The 25,532-nt window shown below is 44.5% G+C and overlaps 1 protein-coding gene across 2 annotated transcripts in view; it reads left to right on the forward strand.

The window, feature by feature from the left end:
- The window catches only part of EPHA4 (EPH receptor A4), a 151,183-nt gene that overhangs the window by 99,588 nt on the left and 26,063 nt on the right, over nt 1–25,532 (forward strand). For both annotated transcript variants that reach the window (XM_047872707.1, XM_047872709.1), the window contains 3 exons: nt 15,179–15,303; nt 16,333–16,492; nt 17,690–17,801. In XM_047872707.1, the coding sequence (XP_047728663.1) occupies nt 15,179–15,303; nt 16,333–16,492; nt 17,690–17,801 (397 nt within the window). The remainder of the gene's footprint in view (nt 1–15,178; nt 15,304–16,332; nt 16,493–17,689; nt 17,802–25,532) is intronic.

The following is a 25,532-nucleotide window of genomic DNA, read 5'->3' on the forward strand; positions in this document are numbered from 1 at the left end:
CACATACAATTTAGTTTCTGGCTGATACCCCAATATTAAAAAAAACACATTAATTCTATGGTTGCAAATTCCCAAGCTTAAAATTCCTTCTCATAAATTATGCTCCTTTCTCTAACCTCGATCATAGCTTTTATGACAATTGCCAAAAAGATAGGGTTTCAAATATGAGGGCTGTAAGAATATCATTTCGTGGCCCTAGTTTTGAGAGCATAGCATGTGGTGACCATTTGTGTATGAAGCATTTTCCAAATGTGCTGGTTGTAATTTAACCCAAAGGTCTCTGTCGCTTCTCTCCACTTACCAGTCACTTTGTGCTTGCCTCTGTAGCGACCGAGAAACTGGGCAAGAAAGATCTGGCTACAAGGAAACAAAGCTTTCCCTAAGTAGTACTAAAAACCAGCTCCTCAGCATTCATTCTATGGCTTATGGATATTGGCCCCTGAATATTTGATTTCCCTGTATTCAGACCTTTCCCAGACTTCCGTGTATGAAGCCAACTGGGAATAAAATGGAGAGTCTCAGGGTTGGATTTCTTCCCGTTTCTCTCTCCCTCCCTCCCTCTCAATCTCTGTCTCTCAGTCTCTCTCTCTGTCTCTTCCACCTGCAACACTCTACTTTATCATCCATGGCCATCATTTCTCATCATTTAGCCCTCGTTGTTTAAGCCAAGCAACATTTGGACTTGGAAAAATTCCAAGTAGCACAGAACACATAGATTCGCGACCAAAATTGTATTGAAATGTACCCTCTGCCTATCTATCTTACTCTGTCAGTGATAATCTGTAGCTTATAATTTCGTGCTCCACTTTATTCTTTGTCAAATATTTTTCATTTGTGTGTGTGTGTGTGTGTGTGTGTGTGTGTGTGTTCCTGCTCTGTCCGTGTGTTTTGAACCGCAATTAGAGAAAAGGACATTGAGTTATTACCCAGTAGTTTGGGATTTTAAAATGACCATGGTTGGCGAGGATGCTTATTATTTAAGGAGCTAATATCCTCAATTTTAGGTTACCATAGCTTGTGTTTTTTTGTTTTTGTTTTTCTTTTTGTTTTTGTTTTTTTTTAGCAGCTCATGTGGTCTTTTTAAATGACCATTAGGAAAAATAGGTATCCTATTCCAATTGTATATGTGCTAGGGAATTGGATGGCTCAGGAGATGACTAATGGGACTCTAGACCTTTCCGTCTTTAGGTCACCTCCTTGAATCTGGACTACATCATAAGTGGTCCAAGTCCTGACCATCTGGCAGCCATTGAGTGGCTGTGGTAATGAAATTGGTCTCAGTCCAGGTCTTAGTCGACAGGTGTTCACATCATAAGTGACACTAATTGACTTCCTACTCTTTCAATTTGGAAGATGGTGGACTGTCACTGAGCCGGTGATGGGGAAGGAGTTATTCATGATATATTCAGAGTCCAGCGAAAGCCAAGGAATTCAGGGCCTTGAGCTGGCACCAACCTGGCACCTCACAAATATTGTACTTGTCTCTTATGGGTTCCATTAGCCTCAGAAATAAAAAAAAAAGTAGCAATCTAATTTCAAAAGATTTACAATAACTCAGAATGGCTAATGCTGCTTTTCTGTAGGTCTAAGACCTCGTGTGTTGAGGTTTTTCTCTTCCTCTCGTATTATGGTGATTGGATGCCTCCTATGAAGATTCTATGTAAGGAAGAAAGAAAGAAAATTGCATTCTGGGCCTCTATGATAATATCAGGCAGACTCTTTGTTTCTATTCTTTCAATTTTTTCTTTGTTTTGGGGTTGATCACCAGGTCACCCAGTCGTAACACATGCTATGGAGAATGTGGTAAGTCTGTCTTCAGTGCTCTTGTGAAATGAAGACCAAGGTGGAGAAGTGACTTTGAGACCTTTTATTAACAATAAATTTCAGTACACAGGGTTCCGAGGCTTCATCCAGCACACATTCTTTCCATTGTTCCAGGTGTCTGAGTCCAGAATAAGCAACCATTTATTCACTCTCACTCGGAGCCTTGACCTGAGGGTAATTTGGCCTGGCTTGGAGGCCAGGTATTCGTATTATTAGGAGCACTAGCATGGGTAGTAGTGATGCTAATTAGTACTGGTAGTACTAGGAGGAGTAAAATTTTGTTCCCTGAAGTTTATCGAATAACTCTTTTTTTTTTTTTAACTACACACATTATTTGGATGTCCCCGTAGCAAGGGGCAAAGAAAGCCACACTCCTGAATCAGTTATCACACTTACAAAGTCAAGATGACAACAGTCACAGTGGATCTATTTATTGAAACAGACGACTCTTTTAGCGGAATGATCAATGTCTTACCTCTTTCCGAAAGGCTTTTCAGGGGTAGGAAATCATCGGGCATCTGATATAAAGTAATGAACAAGGCCTTTTATTGGTCAGTTTCTGGAGCAGGCTTTTAAGCATGTCTGCCTGTAAATGTAGAAACCTGAGTGTGGAAAGTAAAAGGCAGAGCAGAAGATTTACTGGGTGCATCTATCTTCCTGGCTTTTAGAGTCTTTGTGATTAATACATCTTTAATAGGGGACTGATCTAGATGCTTCGCATGTCAGAAAGCTAAATGTTACAGCATTGTCTCCTTGGTTCCAAACACAGCAGGACGATTAGCAGCTGTCTGAGTAACAAAGACAACCTGAAGCCCACAGCACAGCTTTTATTTTCCAGATTTGGAAGGCTCCAACCTCTCCAAGAGCCGAGTTGACAGCTCAAGGAATAGAAGCCTTGATTCAGAGCAGCTAACCCTTTGCTACTCTCTATGCTGTATTTCTGCTCAGCAGAACAGAACCTTTCCTTTCCACCATCCTCCGGATTCCAGAATAAGTTTGGCAGACGTTGTTGGGCATGGAGGGGCTCACGTTGCCCAAGGCTCGTCCTCCTGTCCCATCAAGACACATGCAAACTCATTGCAACTAAGAGCTTTTCCTTGATACTTTTCAACCTCCTGAGAAGCAGTGAGAAGGTTCATCTTCCTAGCGGCATTCAGAGAAAACAAAATACCTAATTTTTTATTCTTGCTAAATTTTGCCCATTCCCTTATCTTAAAACGGTTGCCTTGCTCAGGCAAATTCTTACAAATTGCCTTCCAGTAGAAAGACTTGTTTTTCTATTTGCCTCAAACTGGCATTCGTACTTAACAGGAAATACACACTGAATCCTGCCATGTTTCTGTTGGCAAATGTTGGGCTACCCTGATTGGAACCTGCCAACAAGTTTCTTAGTAAGCAAATAGAAAGTAAAACAAGCCGCTCTCAGAGGAAACAGAATACACACTTGAACTACAGCAGAGACACTCGGTGCCCCTAAGCCATCCCGTTATTCTGGGGGATACGTGCCTCGGTTCCAAGTTGAGCTGTTACTCAACTTGTGATTGTACAACTGACGGTATGGCTATACAGGTAGTAATGCTAATTTAAGATGGTAATTGTTATTTTATTTTATTTTTTTATGTTTTTAATGTTTATTTCCTTTTGAGAGGGAGAGAGACAGAGTGCGAGCAGGGGAGGGGAAAACAGAGAGGGAGACACAGAATCCGAAGCAGCCTCCGGGCTCTAAGCTGTCAGCGCAGGGCCAGACCCGGGGCTCGAACTTGGGAACCGCGAGATCAGGCGCCCCTAAGATACTAATTTTTAAAAAGTGAGGGGTGCCTGGGTGGCTCAGTCGGTTAGGCATCCGACTTCAGCTCAGGTCATGATCCCGTGGTTGGTGAGTTCCAGGCTCACGTCGGGCTTTGTGCTGACAGCTGATCTTCTGTCTCCCTCTCTCTCTGCCCCTCGTGCACGTGCAGGCAGGCTTTCTCTCTCTCTCTCTCTCTCTCTCTCTCTCTCTCTCAAAAATAAATAAACCTTAAAAAATAGCAAAACAAGCATTTAATTAATACATTTTCTTTACTACAGAGAGCAGGGATTGCTGTACGGCTCAAACGTGAAACAGAACGATTAACTCGTTACAAAAGTCCTAAGTTCCAAAAACTTAGATCTTTCGTGACACCTTTAGACCTTTACCCAAAAGATTAAGCATTTTGGATGGGTCTAATATTAATTTTCGTATTCCATCCCTAATACCCTTAGTTAACGCTTTTCTTTGTCTTTTATAGCCTTTTGATTATGAAATATACACACATACAGAAGAGTGGATGAGACATAAACGTATAGTCAATGAATTATCCCAAAGCGAACACCTGTGCCGCCATAAACCAGGGCAAAGAATAGAACGTCGCCAACCTTCCACAGCCTTGCCCCGTTCTCCCTCCACCTTCCCTAGCTTCACATGCTGTTGTTTTATTTTGCAGTTGAATTTTTCCATTTTAGACAATTCTTCCCTTAGCCCTCTAAGTAGTTCTCTCATGAGGTGATCCATCTGTAAAAGCTTTAAGCTTTGTCTAGACACAGAGGTCATGTCTAAATTACCTCTGGATTTCTGGCAAGCAGGAATGCACATAGGTGGCCCTGTACCTGACTGACATGGAGCAGACCTAAGGTTTGCTCTGTTGCTAGCGCTGCTGCTGGAGAGCAAGCCATTTAACGTTCAGATCTCTCATTTCTTACCAGTGCGAGGAGGGGAGAGACCAGAGGCCTTTTGTGGCTCAGGGGTTGAAAACTGTGGGCTCCGGGACCGGACTTGTGAATTCACTGTTTATATGCTGTCACTCGGGGCAAGCTCTTCAAACCCTCTTGTGCCTTCGTTTCCTGATCTGTAAAAGGAGAACAATAATAATACCTGCCTCGTAGGGTTTTCGTGAGGGCGATAGGATTAATTTATTCAAGGCCTTTGAAACAGTGCTGGGCACGTAGTAGTTACTCAATAAATGCTCACTTGTTGAGCGTGTGTTTACAGGCGCGTCATACGGTAGGAGGATTGTATGCCTTTGAGGCAGGCACTCTTGGGGCTTAAAAATTCATTTTATAGCGCTGGTCCGATCACTGAACTTCCGTGTATTACCTAAGTTTGCAGATATGAATTCAAAGGGGATAATTATAAGCGCTTCAGAGGAGATGCAAGGATGAAGCGATGTTACCTGTGTGCCCAAGGGCCTCACCGAGGAGACCAGTATTTGCTCATTTGCCCATTCTTCTCTGTTTTCCTCCAATTCACGTGGCCCAGGCCACGCCAGCTGGTAACTAGGCAACGAAGAGGAACCCTTTTCTGAAAAGAAAACTCAACCGAGCCATCTGGAGAACACCACTGTCTTTTCCCGTTTAACGTTAAGACGAACTCAGCGGAATCTTTGAGCCCAGGAATGTGGGACTCTGCTGAATCCACTCACGGGTAAAAGACCCGTGGCCGATCGTGTCCCTGCAAACCTGCATCTTCTATTCCGGTCAGGGCCGACCTCAGGGCCGCGCTCGCCAGAGGAGTGCGTCGATATCTGCTCACGGTGCATGGTCATAGGTGCATCCCCAAGAGGGGACCTGAAGGCCATTCAGGCAGCTTTAGACCACCGCTCAATCTTCTGTAGCCACAATACACTACACTTTAGTTAGTTATTATATGAAAACGGTATTCAAAAAATGCCCTTTTTTTCTTTTTGCCAAATGGCTACACTTTACCTGAATGAACATCTGCTGTAACCCCAAATGTCAGTGAGTAGGTTAACTGACATTTAAAATTATTTCTTAGGGGCGCCTGGGTGGCTCTGTCGGTTAAGCGTCCGACTTCGGCTCAGGTCACGATCTCGCGGTCCGTGAGTTCGAGCCCCACGTCGGGCTCTGTGCTGACAGCTCGCAGCCTGGAGGCTGCTTTTCGATTCTGTGTCTCCGTCTCTCTCTGACCCTCCCCCGTTCATGCTCTGTCCGTCTCAACAATAAATAAACATTAAAATTATTTCTTGCCCAAGTTACATCCAGCGGGTGGTGATGAGGGAGGGGTTGGTGGGAGAGCTTTCCAGACGGACGTGGGTATCAACATCCAGCAGGCAGACTGTAAGTTAGAGAGGATGGAGGAACCCAAAGACGCGGGCCTAGAAGAGGAATAGTCACTTAAACCCACATTCCCTTGCTGAAATTCAGTCACGTGAACCATCTGACATGTAAGGGAAATGTAGTCCCTGTCTGAGCAGCTCCATCCCAGAACAGTTATTTATTCTTTTTTTAAAAGTTTTTGAAGTTTATTTATTTTGAGAGACAGGCAGAGTGAGCAGGGGAAGGAGAAAGAGAGAGAGAGAGAGGGAGGGAGGGAGGGAGGGAGAGAGAATCCCAACCAGGCACTATCAGTGCAGAGCCTGATGCAGGGGTTGAACTCACGAACCGTGAGATCATGACCTGAGCTGAAACCAAGAGTCGGATGCTTAACCGACTGAGCCCCCCAGGCGCCCCCAGAAACAGTTATTTAGGGGAGGGGGGCTCTCATCTTCTGGGCAGTTAGCCACAGAGGTTAATCCCAACACCTTCACCTTTCTTCTGCAGATACTTAACATGAAAGGGAAGAATATCACATTCCATCATTTAAAATATGGTTAATAGCTCCCTATAAAAGGTTTTTCTAAGATCACCTGCCACCCATTCCTCTGGAAAGCTAAGTAAATTAAGAGTCTGAGCTTAATGTTTTGTAAAGTCTTACTCTTGGATCACTTACTGAAAACACCAGGAGTCTCCCAAAATGAGATTCTGAAAATCGTTGTAAGCATGGGTCTGTTGTATCTTTTGGTAAGTGTTATGGTGCCCTGCTTTACTTTATATAGTATTTGTTTAAAATAGACTCTTTGTACTGACCTTGGAAAGAAATCACCTTCTGGAAAAAAAATGCATCCCTCATATATTTTAAGTGTATGCTTAATTAATATTAATACATCCATATTTAAATATAAATGAGCTTCATTTAATCCAGAGTCTTCTAAAGGCTTCAATCGAGAATTTGGTTCTAGATCTTTTGTTGAATAGGAAAATAATTCAGTATCGATTTTGGAATCATCAACTTTTTCGGTACCTTTTTTTTTCTTTTAATTTCTTTGATATTTATTTATTTCTGAGACAGACAGAGACAGAGAGAGACAGTGGGGGAGGCACAGAGAGGGAGACACAGAATCCGAAGCAGGCTCCAGGCTCTGAGCTGTCAGCACAGAGCCCGACGCGGGGCTCGAACTCACAAACCGTGAGATCGTGACCTGAAACGATGTCGGTCGCTCAACCGACTGAGCCACCCAGGCGCCCCTCGGTACCTTTAAAAAAAAAAAACAATTTTACAGATTTATTTCTTGACTAGGATAGAATGTGCTTAGGTGCTTATTAATGGTACAGCAGCTAAAAGCTGTGGGGTGCAGAGTGGCGTTCTTACATTGGTGATTATCGAGGAGGGTGGACAGGAATGCAGTCTTAATGACTTTTACCTAAAAAATAACGGAGGGCTAACCCAGCTGGTTGAGCGTATTGCAAACGAAATCATGTGTATATGAAAACACTGCGGGCGCCTGGGTGGCTCAGGACCATTCCATTCTTGCATGATCTCAAGTTCCTGAGTTCGAGCCCCACATAGGGCTGTACGCTGAGGGCACTGGATTCTGAGTCTCCTCTCTGCTCCTCCCCGGCTTGTGCTCTCTCTCTCTCTCTCTCTCTCTCTCTTTCAAAGGAAATGAATAAACTTAAAAAAAAAAATAAAATAAAATGAAACAGGGCACACTGTTGAGTACTCTAAAAGACCGCAGTGATAATAGTAAAAAATACAAAACAAAATTACAGTGTTGTTCAATGCCATTGGTCGTACAAAGCTCAGAGGAGAAATCCTTCCCTCCCTTTGGTGGGATGTGAAGAAAGCAATTAATATTAGCACGAGAGTTCTTAGCATTGCTGTGGCGACAAAACCCTTAATCACAAGGATATCATTAGTGTTCTGGAGCATTTAATTTTGATGCCTGACAGCGTTTTAAAATGCACAAACCTTTGATAAAGAGCAAATCAGAGCTGCGGTGTTGAAATGAGAGAGAAAGGGGGGAACAAAAACCACCTTAAGCTCCAAGTAATTAAATTTAAATATGCCATTTGCGTTAAGCAGAGATATGTATAAACTTCGGGTTTATTTTTCCTATCCGCGAAAGACCCCTTACGTGAACAGCATCCCTTTACATTCAGATCCTGGGGAGGGGGAACCCCGCTGTGGTTAAGAAGTCCTTTTCCCTCTAAGCACTGGGCATTGTTGTACCACTGACATCCTAGGCTTTTGGTTTCTTGACTTTCATAAAAGGCTGTTTTCACTCTTCCTTGCCTGCAGGCTGGAGACCTTTCACTGCATCTGTTTATTTCCTGCCTTCCTCCCTCCGCCCTCCTAATTTGGGCCAGTAGTGAAATGCAGTCGATCTGTTTCAGTGCTTTCCCCCTCCCCCCACTCCCCACTCCAAGTCCTCCGAACTGTTTTTAATTCATCGCTCCCGATACTGGACCCAAGCAAACAGTTTGATGGCCCGCGGTGATTCACAGCAACTCCTTCCTGCCTTTCTTTGCTCCTTATCTTTTTTTTTTTTTTCTCCTCTCCATCCTATTTGGGTGTCAGAAGTACCAAACTGCTGCAGTAAAATGACTTGTAGGTGTTTAATGGCAAGTCATTCAGGAAGCGAATAAAAGAAAATTGTAGCACTCGCGTTGGTGGGGAGCAAGGAGAACTGCTGAGCTTTGAACCAAAGAAAGTTAAATTTACCATTTGCTTAAAAGGAGCCTCCTCTGTTTGACATCAAAGCATCTCCTGTAATTCTTCCTTGTGAAATGTACCACCGTTAGAGAGTCATGATAGAGCCCCCGAATCTGTGCTGTTTCTGTCTATCAAAAACACACAAGGAGATAAAACCCACATGTGCTTTCTGCGTGCATGGGGCCAGGTCTCCCACCAAGCGTAACCGCAGGTACATAGCAAATGGGGATTCTATTCAGAAAGCATTCTCAGTTTCCCAGGGATATGTGGAATTCTGAATACAGAATTATTTGAAGGGGGGGGGTGATCATTTATGTTGGCTTTCTAGTAGAAAGCTCAGTTCATTCAACCTTCAGGCTTTGGTGAATTTTTTTTTCTTTCATCCTCAATGGTTTTTGGTCCATCTTTAAAAAAATGATATTTCACTACCATTTTATTTGTTTTCCATTTTACTTGTTTTCAATGAGTGTGCAGAAAGACATCTGTTCCACATGCTTAATCTTGCTGCCCTTAACCTGACTACGTAGGGTTCTGGGCTCTATTACCCTGACACTTCCTTTTGGTGGGATTTCGGGGATCCACGTGGTACCTAATGGCTTCTTCTTTGTTCACATTAGCGCATCTTTGGAGATCACTCTGGTCTTACAAAACAAGAGAGATGCTTAGGGCCCTTTCTGGATTCAGGATTATGACTTGGTGGGAGAGATTTCACCACCACGGTACCTTTGTGGTTAGGAGAACTATTTACATACCCTCCGGATATAGAGGTGAAATCCAGAGAGGACTGTCAACACCTCCGTCAACCAAAAGAACAAATCCCTCAAAATGTTGTCTGTAACAGGTGCAGTGGAAACTAGTTTTAATGTCAACTCACATTTGAATGACATTTTACAACCTGTGTGCTTGAAAGAAGTTCAGAAGCATCTCATATCTCTTAGAAAACAGAGACTCCGTTTATAATTAGAATTGTCCTTTGCTTTAGTCCTAATTGTCAATAGCTTAGTTAACTTAAATAGCAGAACCAGACCCACAAAAGGTCATCTGAAACAGGTGCAGATAAAAAGTTGTTTTAGGGATGACTTACTTCTGGTACTTTATATTTAGAAAACATTTCAGTGTCTACAAAGATTTTTTTAAGCTCTATTTTCACATTTAGTTCACTTTTATTCGTTTGTATCTGAGAGGAAGGTGGTTCAGAAATGGGAGAACGGAGTGAAGGAAGTTTGAGCGACTTGCCCAAGACGGCAGCTGGTAAATTTCAAACCCAGAATTTTGCCCCCAATCCTGCTAGAAGTCATTGGTCTTCCCACCAAATTACTAAGGCAAAGAATACTTGTAAGTATATGAATCAAATATATTTTCATCTGTATCTCATTTCACATGTCCTAGATGAGCCCTCCGTGCTCACAGAGTCAGAGCGCTAAGTGTTTTCTTGAAATTTCCAGTCGTACTTGGAGCAGGTACACCTCTATTCAGCCATCTTTCACCTTTCTGCCTCTTGTTTGTCCCTCCTAATCTTGACCGTGTTTCACCGACTTTACTCCAAATCCTTCCAGAGTTCTTTCTGCAATTTGCGATGCCCTCCTGCCTATTCTGGCTTCTCATCTCAGCCACTATCTTTATTTAGCCAGATAGCGCTTAACTGTCTAAACATAAATGCCTCCTTAGCTCTTTGGATTTTAAGTTCTTCGAGCAGAGGCTTAAAGGGCATTTGTGGAATGACTGAACGGTTATGTCAGCGCGATTTGTAAGCGAAAAGGAAAGGAAATAGAGAATATGGTTTGGATTAAAAACTACCGAATACCCTTGAGATTAATAGGATGTGGTCTCAGATGACAGACAGCATCTCAGGACAGGAAAGTGGACATCTGTCGGTCATTGGAGATACTGCTCCTAACACTTGAAAATTAAGGACTTAATTGAATTAAGTCACAAACCTTTCTTTCAAACTACCCCAGAGTAGTTCTTGCCTTTGTGATTTTCACATCCATCAGTCATCTTTCTCAACCATGTTACTGTTGACTAGCATGACCAGCTGTCCTAGTTGTGTGTTATTCCAAAATTCTAGCCACGGAAGAATTCTTCCTTATGTCCGGGGGCACAAAACTTTCCTTAAAGCAAACATCTGTTTTATGAGGGAAGTCTGTGGGTAGGTAGGAATGCTTCCAACCTAAGACGTGTCTTTTTCTTCAACTGAAGAAACCAAAGAACCTGGTTTCTTTCATCAGCCTTCCGCTTCGTCCCGACTTTTCCTCTGACTCTTCAGCAGGTGTATTGCGTGTCTAAAACCACAGTGGGGTAAGGAAGCGCCCACCTCACCTCGTACTTCTGTCCGTCACTATGGGAGAATCTGGAAAAGAAGAGGTTACCAGGAACTGTCTCCTCTTGAGTTCTAGAAAATGGGTGTCTTCTCTGTGAGACTATCATAAAAATTTCCTTTGGCTCCTGGGTGGCTCAGTCAGCTGGGCGTCAGACTTCGGCTCAGGTCATGATCTGCGGTCCGTGAGTTCGAGCCCCACACGGGGCTCTGTGCTGACAGCTCAGAGCCTGGAGCCTGCTTCGGATTCTGGGTCTTCCTGTCTCTCTGCCCCTCCCTCTCTCTCTCTCTCTCTCTCTCTCTCTCTCTCAAAATAAATAAACTTAAAAAACAAGCTGATGGATACGATGGGTCTTAATTTGATACCACGGACTGGATTTGATTCTGATTTGTCTTCCCCTTCTTAACTTTTCCTTGTTCTCTTGGTGCTCACTAAGTATGTGCTTAGTGGATGAGTTAGTACTGAGGAAAAACTATGTGTCCACGGTTTTCAGAATGTAAGCCAGAGAACTGAGAGGCAAGCAGGACCTTTTTTCTGCTTGGTGTTTTATTTTATTTTTTTAAGTTTTTTTTTTTTTAATTTATTTTAAGAGAGAAAGAGAAAGAATGATGGAGGGAGGGAGAGAGAGAGAGAGAGAGAGAGATAATCCCAATCAGGCTCTGCACTGACAGCACGGAGTCTGACATGGAGCTCAAACGGACGAACCTTGAGATCGTGACCCGAGCTGACACCAACAGTGGACACTCAACTGACTTGAGTCACCCACCCACCCCCTGCTTGGTGTTTTTATGTTGACCCAAATTTCCCCTATGGTGAGGGGCCCTCTTTGGAACTAAGGAGAGTGTTCAATCTGTTATTCTATCAGTAGATTGTCTTGCAAATTTGTTAGCAGAGGACAGAGCCCTGGGTGTCTGGACCCGGGATCCGAAACCTTTCTAATTGACAAGGACTCCACAGGATTTACCAAAATGTGGAAACATCCCAATGGTGGCGTCAGAGATCATGTTAGTGAAAGTCCACGTGGACCGTTCTGTAATACTGAGTTGCCCTGTGTGAAAGTTTTGTTTCTTCCCAGTTCTCTCTCAGTGACTCCAGTTACTCCAAGGCCAGAATCTCAACCGGGTTCGGGGATTATCCTTAATTCGTCTCTCACCTGGGGCTAATCTCTATTTTTGGTAAGGCACGGGGAGGAGGCAAGAATGTCCAGCCAACCTTGATAGCATTGTTTATTTCCATATTCATTTTTATGGCTACCCGCTATTAACTGCCAGTGACAACAAGATTTCATGTATATCAGGAATGGGGCTTTCTTTTTAAGTACAACTCGAGTCAATAGAGGGTGTTGGCTCAAGAAAAATATTGCTGAAAGCACAGTACCCGTCGCAGAGGGATGCGGCAGCAGCTACATGGACGGCATGAGAAAACGAGCTTGGGGACCATTGGGGTAGGAGAACGATCGAGAAGTGCCATTGCCAGCTGCCTCATCTGGGGAAGCGAGCTGCAGCCGGGCCCACGTGGCAGGCGATGGCTTCCAGATGTGGAGTTGGAGGCCGGATTGGAAGCCGGGTAGGAAGGGCGAGGGAAGAACCCCCTACGTGGCTTACGATGTGGCGCGGATCCAGCTTGCCTCTTTCCTCCAGAGTGGCAGTGCGGTGAAGCCCAGAGTTTTCCAGACTGGTGTTCTTTGTGCCAGCGAAGGTAAGACGCTCTCCTCCGGGGAAGGAAGGGCTGCCCTGTTAGACTGCTGTGCAGTTGGTATATTTCCTCAATCTCACTTGGCGACGGAATGCCTTTGTCCCTGTGGCCTGGTACACAGGCTTTCCTGAACACGTCCGTTCAGAAAGACTTCAGACATGACAGCCACATGGCATAATACCTCTCGGGAATTAGAAGGCCGCTGCATTTCTCTTTCTGTCTCGTTTTCTCCCGTTTTTACGACAGCCGAGCCAGAGCGCGCACTGTTGGTTTATTTGCACATTTGGGCGCACGGATTCTCCGCCTCGAGCCGCATTAGGGATATTCTATTAGTGCGCGTGATTGTGTTGTGAACTCCCTGCCTGCGATATTGTGAGCACTTCGGTTGCGTTCATCTTCCCCTTCAGTGGGCACGGAAACTCTGCCGCCCCACCTTCTAAAATGGAAATCAGGTTCATGGCCCACGTGCCGCAGTTTAGCGGTAACCCAACCAGAGAGAAACCCAGCTCAGTTCGTCAGTGCGCCCCAAGGGCAGCCGGGCAATTCTTTCCCGAGGAATCTGCCACTTATCAGGATCTAACCCAGGCCGTTTCTGAGAGAAAGTCCATTTTATAACTTTATGATCCCCCCCCCACCCCCACCCCCACCGCTTTCTTTCTAAAGTCCTTGCTTTTCTGTTTCACTTTCCAACCCCGAACATCGGAGTTTAAAGAGCCCCTTTTTATGGAGTGTATGCTAAAGTGCTCTGTTAGGCAATGTATTTATTACCTGGAGTGAAATAGCTTTTCACAGCCGGGCAGCTTTCTTAGCCTTCTTGCGATCTCCGTATTTCAGAAAGTCACTGCTGGCATTTTGCTGGACAATGGTTCCGTGTCAACCGGGAAGGAGAGAGAGAGAGAGAGAGAGAGAGAGAGAGAGGGAAAACGTGCGTGTGCGTCTGTGTGTGTTGGGGGAGGGAAGCTTAATGCCGCTAATGAGCACATTTCCGGTTTTCATTTTCTTCAGATGTTCAGTGGCTTCCATATGGCTGCGGCACACAGCTCTCTGTGCATCCAGTTGGGTATTGTTACTAACCTTGGGGTTGCCTTTGATGGAGGACATGTGTATCCACTGTATCTTTCACTTGTGTTTATGCCTGAGATTCAGTCTGGAATAGCTTTGGGGGAGAAGGAGAGGGAGAGAGAAATAGGGCAGGGTGGGTGCGTGTGCCCGCGCGTGGGGACGTGCACGCGCCCTCTTGAAGCACCCCTAGGGGAGATGCCAGGCTGCCCAATCCAGGCCTCCGGGAGGTGCTCCCTGCTGGATTCACTTGAGCTGGAAGGTTCCCCTGTGGGATGATGGCATCTCTGGTTGCTTTCCTTTCCATCAAGATACCTGTCAGATATGGTCAAGCGTGTTTGAAGTTAGCCCCAGCTCATTTTTAGTGACAATTAATTTTCACTTGTTCTCTTGTTTCCTCTGAGTTAGGGTTTGGCTGTCGTGTGTGTGCTGGGAAAGAGCAGGACACTATGATGTTGCTCCCCAGGGGCCATTGTTTGATGTCTGTTTTCGCGTTTTCCCCCGATTTGGTAACAAACAAGAATACGCATTCAATTTAGGAAGATCCCCCTAATCTCTGGTTGTACAGACCAGCTTTGTTAGGTAAGATTACAGATTTCATGAATGCCCCTCTTCTCCCTGTAATGGCACATTTGTGTCATTGTCAGTCACAGCAGAGCTCGACAACAGCGGGCTGGAGATGTGACCGTCACAAGGAAGAAGAGGGCAGCCTGGTTTTCAAGATCTCAAAATAACCCCCCCCCCCCCCCCCCCCCCGACAACACACCCGGTAGAAGACCATTTTTGTGTCTGTTTTCGGGGAATGAAGAAAGTTTGCTCCTCAAGAGGCAAAAGCAAGATCTCAGCTTCTGTAAAAATAGCTGCAGAACGTCACACATGTGCAGAGAGAACATCGTCGCTTTATTTGGGTTCATCATAATTTACATCATTGTGCCACACGGCAGACGTAGCTACAATGGAACAGTACTTTTATCTATGTTGGAAAGGATGTAGATTCTTTGCATGTCCTACAGTACTCGGGGAAGAGTTGCAAATTCCCCTGCTGGTATAAAATTAAAGATCTGTAAGATGACTCTGGAGGTGGGATGAGGTGCGGTTTTACTCAGCTCAAGAGGAGCTCTTCCAGTGCCTTTCCTGGCTTGCCAAAATAAAGAAGCAGGCGGCGTTCTGTGTACCTCCAGCCTTTTGTGAGACATGGCTGCAAGCTCTTTGGAGGTGACGCCACAGGCCTGTGGACCGGCCAGGCTCTTCAGAGGTTATCTTTCTAAGACAAACCGTATGCCACAGTATTGAAGAGAATCATATGACTGGTACGCCTCTGTCCTGGGAAGGAGTGAATTGGGGACCGGGGGGGGGGGGGGGGGACGACAAGACAATCCTTGACACTCTTCTTAAGTAGAATGAAATTATTGACTGAGACCGCCATTTTCTTCCCCGTTAAAGCAAGATGTCTTTTGTTTTCGTTTGTTTGTTTGTTTGTTTGTTTTCCCAATAGCACCATCGTCCATTGCTTTGGTCCAGGCTAAAGAAGTCACAAGGTACAGTGTTGCTCTGGCTTGGCTGGAACCAGATAGACCCAACGGGGTGATCTTGGAGTATGAAGTCAAGTATTACGAGAAGGTATTACTTGGATGAGCAAGCTTCCTTCCTTCCTTTTTTCTGTTCCTTCCCTCCCTCCCTCCCTCCCTCCCTTTCTCCCTTCCCTCCTTTCTTCCTTTGTCTCTCTAGTTCTTAGCCAGTTGTAAATCCAGAGTACCAGTGAATTTCAAAACCAAATGCATTTTGTTCCCCAATCGAATCCAATTATGAATTTTATGTATTAAATCAGTTATCTTGAAAAATAGGAAAAATACATTGTGTTCTAATATAACCATTTTTTTTTTCTTTCGAGTAATGGGAATCAAGATAGCGAAGAAGTTCTTATATATAAGCCTTCTATCGGTGAGAGTGACTCATAAAAGTCGAAATAATGATCTGTTTAAGTAGATCACTGCTATTCAGAATCAAGGTGTGGGTTTTGATGACTTTTAATAGAAAATCGGGGAAGGAAAATTACATTTTTGCAGCCTCTTAAAGTTATAGAAAGACATTATTTTTACAAATAACTTGTCTCTCATAAAGGACAGGATTCTGAAGAGAGCTATTTGCATTCAAGATTGTCTAGAAAATGAACAATTGACTTCTCTTTCTTTTTAAAGATAATCACTTATTGGCTTCCTTGTTAAAAGCAGAAAAGGGACAGGATTTATTTTTCACTGAAACCAGATTACAGCATTTTTGACATTCTCTAGACAGAAAATAGAAACAGACAAGAGAACTTCTTACAGCTATTTCGCTTAAATTGTCAACTGTGGAGTGAGAAAAGCCACCAACCACCGTCTGATGTTCTTTTCAAAAAAGATTATAAGTAAAGGTCCGGACATGGTCAGCGTCAATGGTGATCATACCTGAACTCCACGTGTCTTTCCACATCCACCGTGTAACAGTGGTACTGCCCACACCAAAGAGAATATAAGGTTTAGAGAGTTTAGCAATCTCTACTTACTTTCAACTTCTGAGTGCCCTGGCCTGGTTCCTTTAAAATTGGGCCTAGCATAGGTGAGGGATTTATTTACCACCTTCCCCAATTTTATCGTCCCCACGATGCAGGATCAGAATGAGCGAAGCTACCGGATCGTCCGGACGGCTGCCAGAAACACGGATATCAAAGGCCTGAATCCTCTGACTTCCTACGTGTTCCATGTGCGAGCCAGGACAGCAGCCGGCTATGGAGACTTCAGTGAGCCCCTAGAGGTCACGACCAACACAGGTATCAGCTGCTGAGGCCCTTTTTTACAGCCTAGGTGAAATCACATTACAGTGAAATCCAAGGAGCTGTACCTCATTTTTGGTCAGGCAAGCATTCTGTTGCAGCGAACACCGCGTGGAAATAAGATGTCTGTAACTTGGAAAATCCCATGCTATTTAGAAAAGAGCATTTTTCGTATTATCTAACCTGTCTTTTTGTATGCTTGAAAATGTTTTCTTCTTCTTCTTTATTTTTTTATTTTTTTATTTTGAGTCTTCTATAAACGATGAAAGACGGGGCTGCTAAGTGGACCGATTGAGCCTTGCATAGCTCTCTTACATTAAGATAGGAAGTTTTCTCCCTGGGAAGAGTAAAGAAGGGGCCCCTTCCCCCCCCGCCCTTTTATTTCTTTCTAGGAATCTGTTTTAACCAAGTCAGATCGGTTTTTTTTTTTTTTAAGCCTCTTTGGACCAATATATCAAATCTTTCAACATTGTGAGCTGGACCAACTAATTGATCGAATGGAAAATATTAACAAAGGACATGCCCGATGAATAAGCAGTTTCCATAAGATGGCTCCCCCTATGTAATTAACCAACCAAAGTTGAGCTTACTTGAGAAGGAGATGTAGAGAAGAATTTTCAACGTCAGTTCTAGAAAGTAATTTTATTCACAAGTTGTGAAATAAAATATGATTGTAAAAACAGAAGAGGAAGTACTCTAGAATTGAATCTGAAGGGGTTTGACATTTTGGGGGGATATTCCTGGAAGGCTTCAAAGAGGACGTGGCTTTTGAGCTGGGCAATAGTAAGCAGGGTTTTGATAGATTTGGGGTGAGGGGTGGGTAAGTATTCAAACCTGCTTGTCGTTTTTGAAATTTCCAAGTGTGCTTCTCACTAAGGAACGCACCAGATCATTAAATAAGCGTTAGGGCTGAAACTAGAAACGGAAAGAAGAAAAAACAATGGGCGGTAATGTTTACCAGGGGATTTAAGAAGAATCTTCTGGTTGAAGTTCTTCATGCAGTTATACAGAGAACGTCTTCATCCCATTAAAGCTCTCTTAGAAATCACATTGTGTAAGCACTTACCAAAGGGCAAGAGAGGCTCTGAGCGGTCCACATGGCTTCAGCACTTTGGAACTTGTGCCCCAGGCAGACAGACGTTTTAGCTCCTGGGACCTTCCCAGAAGTGATTGTTGTGTCACTGTCTTTGCCAGTGCCCTCCCGGATCATCGGAGATGGGGCTAACTCCACAGTCCTCCTGGTCTCCGTCTCAGGCAGTGTGGTGCTGGTGGTCATTCTCATTGCGGCTTTTGTCATCAGCAGGAGGTAAGCACTTAAGCCACTCACTGCCCACCCCACCCCCCATCTCGGGTTTTTATGAGGGAGCTTTTTGTCTCCTCCCCACAAAGCCCAGGCTTTTGATTAACATCATAAACAGGGCATGTGCGGTGGCCAGCTCCTTGCTCTTGGCTTTGATCTCCCCACGTCCCTGCTGGAGCTGTTGGCTGTGACTGGTGGCAGCTGAGAGTCCTGGAAAGACCCAGCTAATTCCTGGAAACCCAGCTGAAAAGCAAGCCAATGAAGAGATTTCTAGATACTCTGAGCTGTAAGGTGTTACATTTATACCTCTCTTAAGCTCGGACTTACTGCCAAAGCAAAAAAGAAGCCATATAAAACGTGGGTCCAAAATTTGAGCCCTACCATTGGTCAGCTCTATTACTTAAACTCTTTCCGTCTTTTTTCCCCTTTTATAAAGTAGGGATAGAGGATCTTAGAAGATCTGCCCGTAAGAGTTACTGACAGAATTTTGATGGGTAAAGTAGAGAAGTCAGCACACAGTAGGTGCTTCAACGTGAGTTCGGTGAATAATAATTGCAACCAAAGCAAATAATTGGGCTCCGCGCTCAATCTTCTTCCAGGAAAGGCCATCAACAAGGAGAACCGTTAAGCATGCTGTGGGCATCGCACTGTTCTTGGAGATGAATCTAAAACAGCAGATTACTTGTTCTTCTATGAAAGTCTACAAACTAACTTGATACTTGAAAAACAATCTAGAAAAGAGAGGGAGAAATGAAAATGACCAGACAGCCGATGTTTTTCATTATTGCCCTCCCCAGAGGCTCCCGAGGAAATGGGCGGGGGGGGGGGTGGAGGAGGGACGGCCACTTAGCTCCAATATGTGCCCACTTCTAGGCTTCTCCAACCTTCACTCCCCTATGCTGTCCACTATTTCACAAAGTGGAGCTTTTGGCAAAACAAATATAAAAAATTAAAAAAAAAAAAAGCAGAACCTGGGGATGTCAAAAACGATCATCTTAAACATAACCGCTTTCATGTACTAGAAGAGGAAAATGATCTCAGAAAGGCGCAGTACTGGTCTAGGATCATTGCGTTGCCTTAATAGGAGACCCACTGTTGGCTTACCCAGTAGCCATGCCCGGCTCCCTGGCTAGGGTCCGTTGTATCCTGTCTCTCTCTGCCTCTGCTGTTGGTGACCTAACTCGGTGATATCACGACAATGCCTCTGGCCATTGCCACTGGCCTGAGCAAGCCATGGTGCTTTTTCTTCACTTTGTGATACTTTATAATTAGGGTGATGACTGTATATCCTAATTTGCCCGGATGGTCTCAGTTGTCACATGTATTTATTAATATCATGGCTCCTCTCCCACTGTCCCGAATGTCCGGTATTGTAGAAATCAATCACGGTCACTCTCCTACAGTATGGAACAAGAACTCATCGTGAGCAGGCACCACCTACATTTGTCATTGTGTTTGTTCTTTTCGGTGCAAAGTCCATAGCAGCATGTTTGATTAGAGCCATGAGTTCCATCCCGAAGAACCTCGAACGGCTTATTCCTTTTGCTGTGTTACATACACGAAACATACATAGACGTGCCTGTCGCACCCATATATTGCTATATCTCAGTCTTTGGAAACTTCAATTTGGCCTAAACAGAATTTGACTTTTTTTCTTTAAGATTTTTTAAAAAAAATGTTTATTTTTGAGAGAGAGAGAGAGAGAGAGAGAGAGCATGCAAGCAGGGAAAGGGGGATCTGAAGCAGGCTCTGCACTGGGCAGCAGCCAGTCCAACGCGGGGCTCTAACTCACAGACCGCGCGAACATGACCTGAGCCAAAGCCGGACGCTCAACCGACTGAGCCACCCGGGTGCCCCCAGAATTTGAATTCCAGACGGACTTACCTTTCCTGGCATTTGATTGTGGAAGTCAGTCACGATGAACCTCTTGCTTGTCCCTTGCCTTTGGGTCTTGCGTATGTCCACATGGCGGGCACACAAACACACGGGCAACTGTGTGCAATAATCTATATCCATTTCTGATGGTGGGATGGGGGGGGGGTTATGAAAATCACATGGGCTCTTGCTTTCATTATCACACATTTCCGCCTCTGAAAATTTGACGGTGCATCGCAATAATTTTTAGCAGAAAGGAAAGACATTTAAAAGTCTCAAACTACGAAAAAAATTCTTAATTTCCTCCACCTCAAAATAACATTTGGCTAAAATTCAGCACCATGTGATGCTCGGAACCATCTGAGAGGATACTCGTTTGCAGAAAGTGGGTCTCGTCTTGTGTCTCAACCTCCTCTTTGATGTTGATGGGAGCCTTCGTCTATGCGACCAGCGTTTCTTTAGCGTTACCTTTGTCTTTTCAAGTTACCTTAACGATACCAACGCAACGGGAATAATTAGGAAGAAGTCACCCCATCCTAAGTTTCTTCCGGATGTTCTGCTTTGACAAAAAGAAAGGAAAAGCGCCTGAAAATGTCATGCAGGAAGACAGGCTTATTAAAAGCTTGGAGCTATAGAACATAGAATCGCAAACTTGATGACTTGATTTCCGTGCTGCCTTTATTGATCACTTTATTCTTTAGGGCAGAATGGATAGGAGGATGCATCGGATTTCCAATTATGAGTCCCCACCTTCGAGAATTGAGCCTGTCGAGTTACCCAGCGATGATTCTTGTCCCTTCTCCCCCATTAAAAAAAAAATGTCACTTCCCAAGGCTGATAAACACCGCTTGGTGATTGGTCCTCAATGGATCACTTTTTAGAAAATGAAATGTCAACCCCTTGCCCTCCTATTGATTCTTCTTTAGTGTCGGCCATAAAGCTGTCACGGGAAAGCCGCCTGGAGCCAGGTAGCTGACAGGCTTTGCACCCGCTGATGCACACTCAGCTGCTTGTCCTCTGCACGCAGGCTGTGTGTTCTGTCACGCCGCAGTACAGATGTTTCAATGCGACAAGAACAGGTGAAGAGGGAGGAGACAGGTAGTGCGGACAAAAGTCTGGTCCGTGCTTTCAGTGCGAAAGGTAGTAAGCGGCGCCCCCAAATGATCTCGCCGACCAGTCTGGAAACCAACCCGTGGAATATCCTGGCCGGAAAATGATAGGGCTGCTGCTTAATGTTTTAGAGCCACAGAATGTTGATGGCGGAGTCGGTGCTAGAGACGGAGAGACCCCCTTTTAAGGTGATCCCCCTCCAACAGAGGCCCACATGATGCCATGTGAGATTTTTTTTTTTAAGAAGTAGAGGGCAGGGACCCACACACCGAGAAAAGTTTCAGCCCTTCCGATCACCTCAAAGAAAAATCTGTCTGGTGCTCATTTGTCATTGAGGAAAGAGGAAACGGCCTCAGGCTCACAGCTGGTATCTTGCTAGAATTTTTTTTTTTTTTCCTTGATAGCAATTGTTTCATTTACTATATTTCCTTTCTACTGAGAAGCCTGAGCTGTAGGTGAGCCAGGGTAATCTCCATTCCTTTCTCAATGAGAAGATCCCCTTTTCCTTTCGGCCAACTTGCGTGTATAAACCATTCAGGGAGCTCAGTGAAAGCATCAAACCCCCACATTTATAAACTTTATTTACATATTTGAAATGATACGCCGAGTACGTTGGCTTAAGACGTATTGTATGTTTTTACCACCCACGTGATCTTAAGCTAATTACCTTACATTTTTTTAGAAGCGTCTACAGTCCGTGTGTCCTCCGGCCCTTGAGTTGTAATTAGAAGACCGTGTCAGCTTTGTGGGCACACAGTGTCCTTGCTGCGGGGCCGTTTACGTGCTGTTCGCCTTGTATCTATGCGATGCCGTCCCTAGAAAGTTTCTCCCAAACCACGCGTGTGCGTTCTCTCAGAAGCATGACACCGTGTCCCCATACTGCTGCAGGTATTTATTTGTGGTCTCCGCAGTGGAACCACTTTATTGCTAGCTAAAGTGATTTTTGAAAGGACTGTTAACAATGACATCATAAAATGCAGCGAGAAGGTCATCACCTCCGGGACTGATGATCGAATGTGTTACAATGTGTTACGTTTCTCTGATCCCTGCTCCTTTATTCGTGATTTCATCAGGTTATCCCAAATACTCTTAATCTGGGTTGCTTTAGGCCAGTGTGCCCTTCCCCCAGATAATATTTGATTATTCGAGAAAAACTTCTAAGAAGAGGCTAGAATACAAGATGAGGCTCTCCTCTCTCTTTTGGTGATCAGAGACAAGTAGTGCCTGATAACCAGGCATGGAGGTTTTTATACTGACTTTCTAATGATGGCTGGTTCTACTGGGTTATTGTTATGTCCATTCATGTTGGGGTATGCTGACTGTCCCCTTTTTATTAGAATTAAAGAAAAAAACAAGTGAAAAAAACAAGTGAATTGATTCTAAGAAAATAAACGAGGTGGTTGCCGCAAGATTTCTGGAAACATATATACCCGTGGCTCTGGTGTAGGAAACTACTTAATTCTAACACTGGCATCTTCTGCATTAGGATCTCGAGGCCTGGCGAGGAGGTTAAACAATTAACTAAACCGAGGTCCTACAGCTACTTTGTCGCCTGATCAGGACAGGAATCCATCGTCCCTGGCTACCGATACTGGCATAGATTATTTTCATGTCTTCCGAACTGAAAAAAACTGACCTACGTCAAAAGCCCACGCGGACGGTCCGAGCGGACCCCCGATTTCAGGAGTCTCAGGGCTGGTGGGAGCAGTCGCAGTCTGTGAGTTCATGTGCACGCCTGACGCACACCATAAAGTCAGACTTGGCGCGTTGATTTTGTCTTCGAATGAAGGCTACGATTTTCCACTTTGGAGCTAACTGTTCGCGTAACGCTGAGCCAGTTCCCATTCAGTCTGTATCTATCTTGCCTGGTGTCCTAATTGGAATATTATGATCACATAAGAATGAATGCACTCAAATGTTAGCCTCAATTGGCTCTGATGGAGTCATGTAAATTCATACAATGAGGGGGCAGATGGTACTCTGGGAACATTTCTAAACAACTTGCGTGCAATTGTACGGTTCAATTCCAACCATTTCAAAATGTTGCTCATGAAGAACATTTAGACATCATTTGGTGCAAGAACAATGACAGCTTAAGGAAGGGGAAAAAGAAGGATGGCCTCTATGAATCTTCATGGGTGATGCCATTAAATGCTGCAAAGGGTCCTCCTGGAGCCGTGCTGGTTATTACATTGCTTTATCTTCTTTAATCTGCACTTTAGCTGAATAAATTACTTACCTTTTGCTAATTAGTTTTGGAACAGTGAACCACATCAATCAAATCCATCCACTTGATCAGGGAAGTTAGTATTTTAATAAAAGCAGGGTTTTCCTGTGCTGGGCCCCTGCCACGCTCCCCCTCCAAGGTTTTGTTTGTTTTGTTGAATAGTCAAGGTGCCAGAAGGACACATGGGTTGGGAGGGCAGTGCTTGGGGCTCACGCTGTTCCTCAACAATGCCTGCTAATACCCTGATTCCGCCCCCCTTTTGACGGAGGGCTGGGGAGGGCTCAGCTCTGCCTCCCAGCTCCACCTGAAGGGGAGGCTTTCCTCTCCCTCCTGCAGATGAAAGGTCCCTGCTTCCTTCTGGAGCATTCACTAACAAACCCCTCCCCCCCTACCCCACCCTGTTACAATCAGATTGCCCAAATCCCAGGAACTAGAAGATCTTCAGCAACAAAGGATTCCTTCTGCCATTCAGGTGATTGGCCTTGGATGTCAGTTTAGAGTTAGCACTTCTTTAGGCTGTGTGGTTTCCTCCAGCCTGGCCAACCCAACTTCAGTGGGCTTTCCTGGAACGCTAACGTACACTTTGTCCAACCCTGAGCCAAGGAAAAGAGTCATCAGGTGACACAGATGGATCCTGACTTGGGCGTTTCCGTTTCCAGTGTATCATGGAAAAGCTAATCAGGCTACCATTCGTCTTTGAACAGTAATTTCTTGTGTTTCTTTCCCAGCATTTTCTGGACTCCTGGAGGGTCCTCTCCTCCAAGGAACACTGCAAGTCAAGAAGTTTCTTTAAAACTACACCTTCCCCTCTAATTTACTTCCTCCTTCTATGTTTAGAAGTCTGAGGAGGGGGTGGGCGTGGCCACCTTATAATTAATGATCCCTGCCATTTTGCATTTCCTCTGGCTTTGCACATATTTAATGGAGGTGCTTGATGTAAAACAGATAACTGCACTCCTGGACGGCTGGAGGCCCTTGTTTCTATTGGGATATTTCAGGGTCTTTTTGACCGACTCGCTGGCCATTTAAAGTTGGTATCAAAGCTCTCCTCTGCTCTATGCATTGTTTTGCTTCTTTAAAGGAAAGACATTCAAATCAGTATTGGAAATCTTAAGTGGTTCGAGAGATATACTTGTAATTTTAGATCATGCTTTTAGGAACGCTGATAAGATACAATCGCACAGACTGGCAGGACCCTATCACACCCCCGGGACCTCGCCACGCGTTTCCCTGACATAAAATCTTGTTTTCATAGTCCCTGACCTAACACTTCTATTTCCTTTAAAAGGGGAAGGGGGCGGGGAGGGGCCGACTACATCTCCCATCCAGACGCTTGGTTTCGGGACATTTCGACGTGTTGCATTTCCTTGACGAAGCAATGGCTTTTCAAAGCAGTGGAATCCAACTTAAGTGGATATACTGATATAAAATACAGTATTACTTACAATAACTCTCATCAGATATCTTGATATAACTTCATCTCCACTACGCGGGGCATGTGAAATAGTGGGCAGATCAGGGGAGACGCACTCCTGTCCTTGCTAAGAGGCTCGTGGGTGAATCACTTGCCCCATGTGCTGTGGAACTGAGCATGTCTGTCTGGCTGCCTACTTCCCTGGGGTTGTCGTGAAGATAGGATTCAAAAATAGACACGATGGCTCTTTAAAAAGTTGAAAGCAAAGTAAAAATGCAAGAATTCTACATGCTTGGCAGTTAACTCTAGTGACTGAGGTCTCTGTTTACCAAGCTGCTTCCTGCTTTGTAAACAGTTAGCGGAGGGGATGATAACGTGTCCGGAACACTCCGAAAAGTGAAATGCGGTGTACAAGTGGAAGGTGGTATTACTTGCAGGGAAATGACAATGCACAGAGAGACATCTGCAGGCCCTGAGGGCCCGATCGCAGAGCTGGATCCTGCACCGAGGACAATCAGGAGCTGATGGGGGACCGTGATGGGACTGTATCTCCGGTTGTCCAGTTCGGCCCCGTTAGGTTCTCTGCTGTTCTCTCTTTTACACGATCGTCCCACCCTTCTCTACTTGCTCAAAGTTCAGGGGTTCAGGGGTCCAGACTCTGATAGGACCACACTGCCGAGATGCTTTATGGCCTCAGTTTCCTCATTGTGAGAAATCTGGACTTAGCTTGTCTGTAAAGCTCCTAGAAACTAGGAGATAAACTCCAGTGAACTCCAGTGCACTTTACATTTGGGACAGAAACACAAATGTACACATCTTATTCACTTATTTGACCTCATCGTCCCCCAAACTTTAGAAATCCGTTGTACCAACTGAGTTGAGCTTTTGATTCATTTCAGTGATATGCACACATACACATATATATACACACATGCATGCATATATAACGTATCAAAATTATTGATTTAAGATTTATACGTATTCAAGATTTCTGACTCCCAAGACTTTTGTAACACCCAAAGCTCATTTCTTTAGGACATTTAGAGCAGAATACCAAATGTGAGATCATACGCCATTTTTTTGGAAAGAGATTTCGGCTACAAATGGAAAC

The sequence above is a fragment of the Prionailurus viverrinus genome, chromosome C1, assembly GCF_022837055.1.
Source record: "Prionailurus viverrinus isolate Anna chromosome C1, UM_Priviv_1.0, whole genome shotgun sequence".
Classification (NCBI taxonomy): Eukaryota; Metazoa; Chordata; class Mammalia; order Carnivora; family Felidae; genus Prionailurus; species Prionailurus viverrinus.